The 13326-nt window shown below is 43.4% G+C and overlaps 1 protein-coding gene across 2 annotated transcripts in view; it reads right to left on the bottom strand.

Annotated features, from left to right (window-relative positions):
* ryr2a (ryanodine receptor 2a (cardiac)) overlaps nt 1-13326 on the bottom strand; it is a 758045-nt gene that overhangs the window by 381132 nt on the left and 363587 nt on the right. For both annotated transcript variants that reach the window (XM_072580564.1, XM_072580565.1), the window contains exons 19-21: nt 9025-9217; nt 5193-5409; nt 875-979 (exon numbers count right to left, since the gene is read on the bottom strand). In XM_072580564.1, the coding sequence (XP_072436665.1) occupies nt 875-979; nt 5193-5409; nt 9025-9217 (515 nt within the window). The remainder of the gene's footprint in view (nt 1-874; nt 980-5192; nt 5410-9024; nt 9218-13326) is intronic.

Genomic DNA, 13326 nt, shown 5'->3' with positions numbered 1-13326 from the left:
ATTGCTGTTTTGCAGACAGAGCACTCAGCCTGGGTCACAAATCTAGCCCATTGGTGGCTCAATAATGCCCCCGCCATGACTGCACTCCACTCCTCAACAAATCTGCCTCCGGGCCATCAGTTCCCCTCACACCCCCTTCCCTCACCTTTTCCAGTCAGAAGTGCTGGTTGGCTCCATATTCATTCCTCCCATTGACCAACCAGTCATACCGTCTGCCTATCTTCACCTATCCCCACTTCACCACCCTGCTCCCGGCAGCCCCTTTATCTGCAGCTCCCCCTACACCCAGCCCCAGTCCTGAAGAAGGATTAGACCTGCAACATTGACTTCTCCACCTCCTGATGATGCCTGACTTGCTGTGTTCTTCCAGCCTCCTGCCTGTCTACTTTCGCTTCGTGTAGGAGGCAAATGGTTTTCTGTCCTTCATAGCCAGAAGATTATGGTTGGCTGCCTCTTGGTGCTTTCACATCATCGGTGGCATTTACGTCTAACTCCACTTGAGCACGTGAACCTCCCAGCAGTGGTTTTTCATTATGCAAGTTGAATTTCCTCCTCGAATGCCAAGTAACAGGTTTAATGGTACTTCAAACGAACTTGGATGGCGATGCAGTCAGCCCAAGGAAAATACACTTTACTGTGCACTTTGCAATCTTTACTATATTCCAAGATACTGATTTCTGAAGCTGTTTTCCTTTCAACGTAAAAACCTATATTCTTTCATTAGATTAAAATTGAAATAATCTTCATCCTGATTCAAAATCAAATTGACTCACTTTTCCTAAGCTAACACACAATAGAAAATAGCCCTCCTGGACCATATATGAATTATGTCACAATCTGCCATATATGAATTACTGACATGCCACCAACATACCGGCCCATATGTCCAGCCAAGCTCAATTTTGTTCATCACCCAGAGCTCGTGGATGTTTTCTGCTAACTTTTCTCGAACTCGGTCCAGGTGAGGTGGGAGTACAATCTGAAATAGTTTCAAGAGAGAAATGTAATTCTTATAAGTAAGCTTACAAAGTCTATGTTTCCCCTAAACATTGAACATTTAGGAGCTTTAGCAAAAGTCAAGAACATCATACATAAATAGCTCGAAGGATCAGTAATGGGTGTTTTCAGCTTTCTTCCTTTGGTGAAATCTTATCTATGTGGATCTCACTGCTAAACCTCTTCTTCTTTCTCCAAAATAACAAAGACTGAGGGCTTCCAACACAAACACCACTTGTCTCACTTCACAGTGGAAAAAAAAATGGCTATCCTAAAATACAAGGCATGGTCCCATTCAGGCACTAAAGTAGTCGAAAGAAAAAGCATGAGAAGTACAATAATGCCTATTTATATTACCAGCAGCTCCTGCATTATTTTCCATTCAAAGACACATTGCATATACTTTGAGGGCATTGTGGTAATTTTTAAGGATAAGAATTGGATGAGTTAACTATGATTACATTGCCAACAACATAGTATTTGGTCAGTGAACAGGCTATTCACATCAGTAAACACAACATAAATAAATTCTGTTATAACGAGGTTAAGCATCATATTCAAAACTATTTTCTCCATAGCACTCAGCACTTGTAAGCTGGCAAAAAAAAAACAAACAAATATGTTTTATGCTCAGCAAAAGCATAAAACATTATTAAAAAGTCAATACTTAACATACACATTGGAGTAAGGTGCCAGCAGCGACACCGAATCACAACTGGTGTTGTGCTTCAGTCATTGGACAAATGAAAGTGAGCATAAAGTGTGAGAAAGGATTCATGAGCTCAGATGTGAAAGCAATATAAATATTCTGAAAAATTAGCTTTGTTACGTTGCAATGAGAATTCTTGAAATACTAATACATGATTTTGCCAGTTTAGAGTCATGATTCATAAGACCATAAGACCATAAGGCATAGGAGTGGAAGTAAGGCCATTCGGCCCATCGAGTCCACTCCGCCATTCAATCATGGCTGATGCGCATTTCAGCTCCACTTGCCAACACTCTCCCCGTAGCCCTTAATTCCTCTAGACAACAAAATTCATGATTAAGTCAGTTTGATGTGTATGGATAGGGTTTAATGAGTATGTAGATAAGCCTGTGAGGGAACTGTGGGGTCACTGTGACCTCAGCTGTCATGCTTTTATGTTTCACAAATAAGTTGGATCCTGTACAATATGGAGCATGTTGCTCTCTAGTCTTATCATGTGGAGCACAATAATAAACAAATTTTAACAAAGTTGAACTCAAATTAAGACGTGAAGAACTCATAATAGAAGATGATTAACAGGTATTCAAAATTCAAGAAAACAAAGCTATACATTCCTTCCTTGTCTTCTGATTAAATGTAGTACTCAAGGATTTTTAAACCTTGAAACTTTTGCTTATGAATCAAAAATTCCATTTCTATTCCTTATTTTAAATACCAACATCAAAAACAAATTACCTGGTAATTGTCATATTGATAATCACATTCATAAAATATTTTGGCGTACAGATGTTAGTTTGTAATGCTGACACAAAGCCAAAACAGAATTAATCTATAGTTTACACTGTGATGTTCCCTTAAAGTATACAAACTATCCCTGCTGTTTCATCTATATGGTACTATAACCCGACAAACTTAAACATTGTAGTTAATCACAGAAGTGATCGATTTGTCGCACCCAGTCTTGAATGCTCCCAACCACAAAAACACAAATAGAAATCAGTGGACAATGCTAAGCAATGCTGCATTTGTAAGTAAACATATCTGAGATGTGTTGTAAGATAGTAATATATCATATTTGATGAGATATATTGATAAACTATGTAATTAGTATTTATTATATATTATTGTTATTATTGGGATCTTGGTAGAGGTGTATGGGTTTTTGATTTTCATGTCTCTTAAGATGATTTGGGTTTTTTTAATGGTCAGAAGGTTTTTTTTCTAGCAGTGGGTCATAACTGCACCCACAAGAAAGAATGTTACTTTAGCTAAATGACTAGAGAAGCAATCCAGTAAAATAATTGCTGAAGTTGAGATTTTATAACCTTAAGAAAAGAGAGGCCAGAGGCCAGAAGGGGGCTCAGCTCTGAAGATTCCTATTAGCAGGTGTGCTGCTTAGCAGCCTCAAGGTAGTCAAAGTAACTGGCAAAAGTCCAGATATTTCTTCTCCATAGATTTTGGTGGAAACAATCAGTGAGTTGGCCTATATTGGTTGGTTTCTAGGTGAGATAGACCTGGTGAATTTGCAAAAAAATTGCCAAAATTAAATGTTTGCAAACTCATCAGTTGGGTAAGAAATTTTAAGGTGAAAATAGGACTGATACTTCTCTGGGGTGGATTGTCTGAAAAGAATATTGTGGGGAGAAAAGATGTTTTTTTCCTACTTGTTGCTAATGATGAGAGAATTTCAAACTATCTTAAATGTCACAAAAATAGAAATTACTGGAACATCTCAGTGAGTCTGGCAGCATCTGTGGAGAGAAATCAGAGTTAACATTTGAGGTCCAGTGACCTTCCTCAGAACTGGTGATAACTAGGAACAGAATGGTTTATATACAGAAGATGGGGGGAGGAAAGAGGAGAGAGTAAACGATAGATTGACAGAGAGCCTAAATAGAGGGAAACACAGTTGAACAGACAAAGGAGTGGTTAAAGATCAGTCTGGGAGAATGAATACCTGCTAACGTGGCTGACACTGGGTAGGGTGTGGTCACAGCCCAGGTGATGACAAGGCCTGGTATGTGGAGATGGGGGAAAGCATAGGGAAAGGTACTCAAGCCCTAAAATGTTTCAACTCGATATTAAGCTCCCCACCCACACACACCAAACCTTGTCATCACATGGGCTGCTACCACACACTACCCATTGTCAGCCACTAATAATTCCATCCCCCAGACTGACCTTTAACCTCATCTATCCAATTGTGTTTCTCTCTCAACTGATATAAATGATTTGGATGTAAACATAGGAGGTATGGTTAGTAAGTTTGCAGATGACACCAAAGTTGGAGATGTAGTGGACAGCGAAAAAGGTTATCTCAGAGTACTACGTGATCTAGATCAGATGGGCCAATGGGCTAAGGAGTGGCAGATGGAGTTTAATTTAGATCAATTTTGCATTTTGGAAAAGCAAATCAGAGCAGGACTTACACACTTAATGTTAAGTGTGTTGCTGAACAAAAAGACCTTAAAGTGCAGGTTCATAGCTCCTTGAAAGTATATAATGAAAAAGGCATTTAGTATGCTTTCCTTTATTGGTCAAAGCATTGAGTATCAGAGTTGGGAGGCTGTGTTGCGGCTGTACAGGATATTGGTTCGGCCACTTTTGGAATATTGCATGCAAATTCTGGTCTAATTCCTATTGGAAGGATGTTGTGAAATTGAAAGGGTTCAGAAAAGATTTACAAGGATGTTGCCAGAGTTGGAGGTTTTGAGCTGAATAGGCTGGGGCTGTTTTCCCTGGAGCTTTGGAGGCTGAGGGGTGACCTTACAGAGGTCATGAGGGGCATGGATAGGATAAATAGACATGGTCTTGTCTCTGGAGTAGCGGGAGTCCAGAACTAGAAGGCATAGGTTCAGGGTAAGATGGGAAAGATATGAAATGGACCTAAGGGACAATTTTTTCACACAGAGGGTGGTGCGTGTATGGAATGAGCAACAGGAGGAAGTGGAGGCTGCTATAATTACATCATTTGAAAGGCATTTTGATGGGTATATGAATAGGAAGGGTTTAGAGGGATATGGGCCAAGTGCTGACAAATGGAACTAGATTAGGTTAGGATATCTGGGCGGCATGGATGAGTTGAAGTGAAGCATCTCTTTCCATGCTGTATATCTCTATGACTCTAAGCCAGACTTCACCATGGCATCTGAGTTGTCCCATATTACCATCATGAGGATCATAATAACTACAAGGATCTTGTGACATCAGACCCTAAATGCTTTAATAGTCTTGAAAGAAGCTGCCCACTTGTCTTTCTATGTACACAAATGTGAATATTATGCTAATAGACTGCACAATGATACTGTGTATTAACGTTCATAACACCAGTCTCAAAAGAATTGTATTTTCAAACGAAAGCTCCAAATTTGCATCAATTTAATGCAACTAAATCTTCTATTTTAACATGCAGTTCCTACACCCATTATCATTTGTATCTGCGGTAACACAGAGCGACATGTAAATGTCCATCAAACAAGTGCCTTACCTGAGATGTACCCACAGGCGTTGGGGTAAAGGCAGCTTGCGTGAGTGAGATGTTAGGGCCCAGGAGATCCCTGACACCATTGTGATCTTGTTTGTATTCATTAGTATGTTCCACCCTCATCTTCTCCTTCGGCAGCAAGGCTTCAAAACAAGGAGCGTAACCTGGAGGTGGCAGGAACTTAAACTCCCCATGACGGCCACCAAGCAAAAAACGGACTCTGAGGAAACATAAATGCTGCACACTTAAACAAAGCAGCTGCATTAAAAACTAGACAGCAAAAAATATCATGCAGATCTAAGATCAGCAGAACAATGAAACTCTCGGCCAACAATTAAGCAGAGATTTTCAGCTCATGCTGGTTCAGGGAACACCATCCAGGCATGACAGGATTCCCCCTACAGGTAGTCATGAGCACTGTCGCTGAAAAGTTTAGTCCACCAGAAATCTCAAGTGTCTCCTTCTGCTGAACTATAATAAGCCTCCTGACATCCACAATGAGAACATCCTCCTCAAACAACCCCACCAGTTGATGGTGCACAAAGTAGTCTCATTCACACAGGACATAGAACAGTACAGCACAGGAACAAGCCTTTTTACCGTGTCTGTGCCAACCATAATGCCATTCTAAACTTGACTTCAGAAGAAAACCCCACAAAAATGAATCTGAAATCTCATTGCCCCAATTGGAATACACTCCACACCATCCTATGCACTGATGACAGTCACATCCAGCTTGACTAAACTTGCCATCGACACCCAACTGGTGAAATCCTAAGTTTCAAACATCCACAGACAATCTAAACAACCCTCAACCACTTGAGTGTGAACTACAAGTAAGGCATGAAGAACAGTAAGGGACAGCAGAGGAGGCAGTGAAACAATGGCAACATCACTACAAGTAATTCAGAATCCCAATCTAATGTTCTGGGTTCAAATCTCACCATTGCAGATGGAGAAATTTGAATCCAGTAAAACAAAATCTGACATTAAAAGCTAGTCTTATGGCAACCATGTAACAATTGCTATAAAAACGCATCTGGTTCACTAATATCCTTTAGGGAAGGAAATTTGCCATCCTTACCTGGTCTCGCCTACATATGATTCTGGACCTTCAGCGATGTGATTGGCTTTTAACTGCCTTCTGAAATGGTCCTAACAGAGCTCTCAGTTCAAGGGCAATTAACAAATGTCAGCCCAAACAGTGATGCTCACACCCCATTCATCAAAACACAAATTGTGACATGTAGTCGCCCATGTCAGCCATCACCCATGGACCACGCTCAATCATGGAGAAATCCAACGCTGGTGGCATCACAACCATTTACTATAGCTTGAACCTTTATGAATTCAGAAACGTTCCGTACGTTGGCCAATGTAGCACTGGAGCTCCAAATCCAAAGTCCAGACCCCACTGTTTAGGTTGGGGAGGACACAGAGAAATGGAGAGGACAGCACATATTTCACACACACCTCATTTATGGAGGCAGTGGTGCATTTAACACTTTCACAGCCTCCACACATCATTAATTTTGATCATCTAATCCTCTTAAACCAACTCCTGGTAGTTATACATTTCTTTGTTCAATCAGAAGTGTAGGCTTTTCTTTCATTCTAACTAAATATAAGCCAGCTTGTCCATAATTGCCTTTTGAGAAGGTGGTGGTGCACTCCCTTGTTGAACTGTTATAGTTTATTTGGTGTTAAGTACATCCACAATGTTGTTTGGCAGGGTATTTCAGGATTTTGACCCAGGGACAGTGAAGGAACAGTGATATATTTCCAAGTCAAGATGGGGAGTGTCTTGGAGAGGAACATGCAGGTGGTGGTGTTCCCATGTATCTACTCCCCTTGTCTTTCAAGGTGCTAGTACTTATGAATTTGAAAGGTACAGCCTAAGGATCTTTGGTGAATGTCTACATTAAATCTTGAGATATATACACTGCTGCTCCTGTATGATCAGGATGGAGGTAGTGAATATTTGTGAATGGGGTGCCAGTCAAGAGAGCTGCATGCTCCTGGATAATCTCAAGTTGTTGAGTGCCATTGAAACTGCATTCATCCAGACATTTGGATAGTGGACAGGTTTTGGGAGTCATGAGATATGTTACTCATGGCAGAATCCTAATCTCTGACCTGCTCCAGTAGCTACTGTATTTATATTATATTTAAATGAAATATTGTGAGGCATTCAGTGATAATAATGCATTGAAGGTGAAGGGCAATGGTTTGATCATTGCCTGGCACTTATGTGATGCACTTGGTACTTGCCAGTTGTCAGCCCAAGCCTGGATACTGTCCAAGTCCTGCTGTGTTTGGACACGGACTGCCTCAATATCTGAGGAGTCGTAAATGGTGCTGAACATCGGACAATCATCAGCGATCATCCCCACTTCTGACCTTATGATGGAGGGAAAGTCATTGACGAAGCATGTGAAGATGCTTCACACTGAGGACACTACTCTGAGGAGTTCCTGGAGATATTGCCTGGTGTTGAGGTGACTGACCTCCAACAAACACAACCATTTTCCTACGTGCCAGCTATGACTCCAACCAATGGATAGTTTTATCCTGATTCCTACTGATTCTAGTTTTACTAGGCCTCTTTATTGCCATTCACGGTCAAATGAAGACTTGACGTCTACAGCAGGCACCCTCTGGAATTCAGCTCTTTTTTCCATGTTCAGTCCAAGGCTACAATGAGGTCAGGAGTTGAGTGGCATCACTGAGCAGGTTATTGCTCAGCACGTACTGCTTGGTAACACTGTTGATGACACCTTTCTTCACTTTACTGACGATCAAGAGTAGCCTGATGGTGCAGTAATTGACTGGGCTGAATTTGTCCTGTTTGTTTGGATACAGGACATACCTGGGCAATTTTCCACATTGCCCGGTTAGTGCCAATGTTGTAACTGTACTCAAAGAGCTTGACTGGGGGACTGACAAGTTCCAGATCACAAGTCTTCAGTAGTATTGTTGGAATGTTGTCAGGGCCCATAGTCTTTGCAGAGTCCAGGACCTTCAGCCATTCAATGAGAAATGACTGCAGCTGGCTGAAATGAGAAACTGCACAAATTCAGCACCAGGATGTTGCACTGAAAGCTCTTGCAGCAGTGCAACAGATGACCAAGAATGCTGTGAGAGAGGCACTGACCTCATGCTGCAGCAATTTGCTACCTTCTTGCAGATTCACACCCATGCCCTCACTATTGCCTGCATGTTGCCCATGCCCAAAGACTGAAGTCCAAAACACTACACACACACACATACACTCAACTCTCACTCTCTCTCTCTCTCTCTCACTGTCACACTCACAGGGCAGGGAAGAGAACCAACAAAACCAGCATATTAATGTACATTGGATTTGTTGTTTGATAAAGATTTTATGGTGAGGTTCTCAGCAGTGGTTTTTATTGCAAAAATCCGTCCAAGAGAAGGCTGTGCCGGGATGATGAATGGGAAGGTGGAGTACAATGGAGCAAAGTGGTGAGGGGATATTTCCCTGAGGGAACTGGAGTCTGTATAGATGCTTGTGGACTAGATGAAGATATCCTGACAATGCCCTTCACGTCATTCCTCTGTTTATAGTTTTCCATCTCCACACTCTCTGTATTAACAGCCAAAACAGCTAAACTGATTTAACCTGCTACTGTTGTAATGATATGACTTTTCCAATATAATGTACGAGAATGCGTCTACTGCCAGAACATTGCAACCAATTGGTATCAGATTCACGAGGTGGTTCCACACATATTCAACCGTCTTCCGTGCAATATCAACACACCGTGAGATCAACACCAAACTGAAATGAACACAGGGTGGAAGAATAACTTACTTCACTCCTGTAGAGAAGCTGACCACAGGAAAGAAGAGCCCATCGGTGTTGAAGTTTTCAAACATCCCCTGTACTGGCTGTCCATTAATTCGGAAGGAAATGCTTGGAGCACTTAAATCCAGACAACAGCTGATAACATCATCTGCTTTTAGGAGATGCTGATTTGGTGAACTTACTGTTCGGGCGATACAACCTAAAGACAAACAGAACGACAAATTTAGATAATATTACATCTTTTTCTGAATATCACACTGGATAGACTTCCCACTGTTGGGAAGGAAGGGAAATGTTCATTTTATAATTATTAAACAATCTATTTAAGTTTGTTGCCTCAGATGAATTGCTATATTGAGATCATGGCAGGCAGACAATTTTTGACATGGCACAATAGTAGCACATTATGGTAACACATTAATTGGGCTTTGACAACATGGCATAAGTGCCTTTAATTCAGAGTGAGTGGCCAGCCATGAAGCTAACCTATCGAATATGGCACAGTGGCTCAGTGGTTAGCACTGCTAGGCAAAAGTGAGGACTGCAGATGCTGGTGATCAGAGTCTAGATTAGGGTGGTGCTGGAAAAGTACAGCAGGTCAGGCAGCATTCGAGGAGCAGGAAAATCGATGTTTCGGGCAAAAGCCCTTCATCAGGAATGAGGCAGGGAGCCTCCGCATTGGAGAGATAAATGGAGGGCGTTGGGGCTGAGGAGAAGGTAGCCAAGAGTACAATAGGCGGATGGAGGTGAGGCTGAAGGTGATAGGTCAGAGAGGAGGGTGGAGCGGATAGGTGGGAAGGGAGATTGGCAGGTAGGACAGGTCATGAGGATGTGCTGAGCTGGCAGGTAAGGTGGGGTAATGAGGAAACTGGTGAAGTCCACATTGATGCCCTGGGGTTGAAGTGTTCCAAGGCAGAAGATGAGGCGGTCTTCCTCCAGGCATTGGGTGGTGAGGGAGAAAAAGCCCAGGACCTGCATGTCCTCAGAAGAGTGGGAGGGGGAGTTGAAAAGTTGGGCCACAAGCAGTGGAGTTGATTGGTGCGAGTGACCCGGAGATGTTCCCTATAGCATTCTGCGAGAAGGCATCCAGTCTCCCCAATGTAGAGGAAACCACATCGGGAGAAATGGATACAATAAATGATATTGGTGGATGTGCAGGTGAAACTTTGATAGATGCAGAAGCCTCCTTTTGGGCCTTGGATGAAGGTGAGGAGGGAGGTGTGGGCACAGGTTTTGCAATTTCTGCGGTGGCAGGGGAAGGTGCCAGGAGGTTGGCACTGCTGCCTCACAGCACCAGGGATCTGGGTTCAATTCCAGCCTTGGGCGATTATCTATGTGAAGTTTGTATGTTCTCCCTGTGTCCATGTGATTTTCCACAGGGTGTTCTGGTTTCCTCCCACAATTCAAAGATGTGCAGATTAGATAAATTGGCCATGCTAAATTGTCCATAGAGTTCAGGGATGTGTAGGTTAGGTGCATTAGCCAGGGGTAAATATAGAGTAATAAGGTAGGGGAATGGGTCTGGGGGTGATACTCTTCAGAGGGTCGGTGTGGACTTGTTGGGCCAAAGGGCCTGTTTTCACACTGGAGGGATTCTATAGGGAGAGAGTGTAGTTGAACACGTGGCTGCAAGGATGGTGTAGGAGGGAGGGCTTCAGATATTTGGACAATTGGACTGCATTCTGGGGAAGGTGGGACCTGTATAAACAGGACGGGTTGCACCTGAACCAGAAGGGCACCAATATCCTGGGGGGTAGGTTTGCTAGCACTCTTCGGGGGGGTTTAAACTAATTTGGCAGGGGGATGGGATCCGGACTTGCAGTCCAGCAAGTAAGCTAGCTGTGTGTCAGGATGTCCAAGACTGTAGGGAGGCTGTGGAGAAGGTAGCACTGACAGGGACTACTTGCGGACACAGAGATGGGCTCAAGTGCGTATACTTCAATGCAAGGAGTATCAGAAATAAGGTGGGTGAACTTAAGGCGTGGATCGGTACCTGGGACTACGATGTTGTGGCCATCACGGAAACATGGATAGATGACGGACAGGAATGGCTGTTGGAGGTTCCTGGTTACAGATGTTTCAGTAAGATTAGGGAGGGTGGTAAAAAAGGAGGGGGGGTGGCATTGCTAATTAGAAATGGTATAACGGCTGCAGAAAGGAAGTTTGAGGGGGATCTGCCTCTGGAGGTAGTATGGGCTGAAGTCAGAAATAGGAAAGGTGCAGTCACCTTGTTGGGTGTTTATTATAGGCCCCCCAATAGCAGCAGAGATGTGGAGAAACAGATTGGGAAACAGATTTTGGAAAGGTGCAGAAGCCATAGGGTCGTAGTCATGGGCGACTTCAACTTCCCAAATATTGATTGGAAGCTCTTTAGATCAAGTAGATTGGATGGGGCGGTGTTTGTGCAGTGTGTCCAGGAAGCTTTTCTAACGCAGTATGTAGATTGTCCAACCAGAGGGGAGGCCATATTGGATTTGGTACTCGGTAATGAACCGGGACAAGTGGTGGCCTTGTTAGTGGGTGAACATTTTGGTGATGGTGACCACAATTCTGTGACTTTCACCTTGGTTATGGAGAGAGATAGGTGCGCACAACAAGGAAGTTTTTTACAATTGGGGGAAGGGAAATTACGATGCTGTAAGAGAGGATTTGAGGAGCATACGTTGGGAGCATAGGCTGTCAGGGAAGGATGTGGTGGAAATGTGGAACTTTTTCAAGGAGCAGATACGACGTGTCCTTGATATGTATGTACCGATCAGGCAGGAAAGAAATGGTCATGTGAGGGAGCCTTGGTTGACGAGGGAGGTTGAATGTCTAGTAAAGAGGAAGAAGGAGGCTTACATAAGGTTGAGGAAACAGGGTTCAGACAGAGCAGTGGAGGGATACAGGATAGCCAGAAGGGACCTGAAGAAAGGGAATAGGAGAGCTAAGAGAGGGCATGAAAAATCCTTGGCGGATAGGATCAAGGATAACCCCAAGGCATTCTATGCGTATGTGAGAAACCTGAGAATGACGAGAACGAGGGTAGGTCCGATCAAGGACAGTGGTGGGAGACTGTGTATTGAGTCGGAAGAGATAGGAGAGGTCTTGAATAAGTACTTCTCTTCAGTATTTACAAACGAGAGGGACCGTATTGTTGAAGAGGAGAGTGTGAAACGGACTGATAAGCTAGAAGAGATACCTGTTAGGAAGGAAGATGTGTTGGACATTTTGAACAACTTGAGGATAGACAAGTCCCCCGGGCCTAACGGGATATATCCTAGGATTATGTGGGAAGCAAGAGAGGAAATTGCAGTACCGTTGGCAATGATCTTCTCGTCTTCACTGGCAACGGGGGTGGTACCAGGGGACTGGAGAGTAGCGAATGTTGTGCCCCTGTTCAACAAAGGGAATAGGGATAACCCCGGGAATTACAGGCCAGTTAGTCTTACTTCTGTGGTAGGCAAAGTAATGGAAAGGGTACTGAGGGATAGGATTTATGAGTATCTGGAAAGACACTGCTTGATTAGGGACAGCCAGCACGGATTTGTGAAGGGTAGGTCTTGCCTTACAAGTCTTATTGAATTCTTCGAGGAGGTGACCAAGCATGTGGATGAGGGTAGAGCAGTGGATGTAGTGTACATGGATTTTAGTAAGGCATTTGATAAGGTTCCCCATGGTAGGCTTATGCGGAAAGTCAGGAGGCATGGGATAGAGGGAAATTTGGCCAATTGGATAGAAAACTGGCTAACCGGTCGAAGTCAGAGAGTGGTGGTAGATGGTAAATATTCAGCATGGAGCCCAGTTACAAGTGGAGTTCCGCAGGGATCAGTTCTGGGTCCTCTGCTGTTTGTAATTTTTATTAATGACTTAGATGAGGGAGTCGAAGGGTGGGTCAGTAAATTTGCAGATGATACAAAGATAGGTGGAGTTGTGGACAGTGAGGAGGGCTGTTGTCGGCTGCAGAGGGACTTAGATATGATGCAGAGCTGGGCTGAGGAGTGGCAGATGGAGTTCAACCCTGCCAAGTGTGAGGTTGTCCATTTTGGAAGAACAAATAAGAATGCGGAATACAGGGTTAATGGTAGGGTTCTTGGTCAGGTGGAGGAACAGAGGGATCTTGGGGTCTATGTACATAGATCTTTGAAGGTTGCCACTCAGGTGGATAGAGTTTGTAAGAAGGCCTATGGAGTATTATCGTTCATTAGCAGAGGGATTGAATTCAAGAGTCGTGAAGTGATGTTGCAGCTGTACAGGACTTTGGTTAGGCCACAGTTGGAGTACTGTGTGCAGTTCTGGTCGCCTCACTTTAGGAAAGATGTGGAAGCT

Source organism: Chiloscyllium punctatum, chromosome 11, assembly GCF_047496795.1.
Source record: "Chiloscyllium punctatum isolate Juve2018m chromosome 11, sChiPun1.3, whole genome shotgun sequence".
In the NCBI taxonomy this organism is placed as follows: Eukaryota; Metazoa; Chordata; class Chondrichthyes; order Orectolobiformes; family Hemiscylliidae; genus Chiloscyllium; species Chiloscyllium punctatum.
The sequence above is the reverse complement of the archived record's forward strand: the minus strand, read 5'-3'. Positions and strand labels throughout refer to the sequence as shown.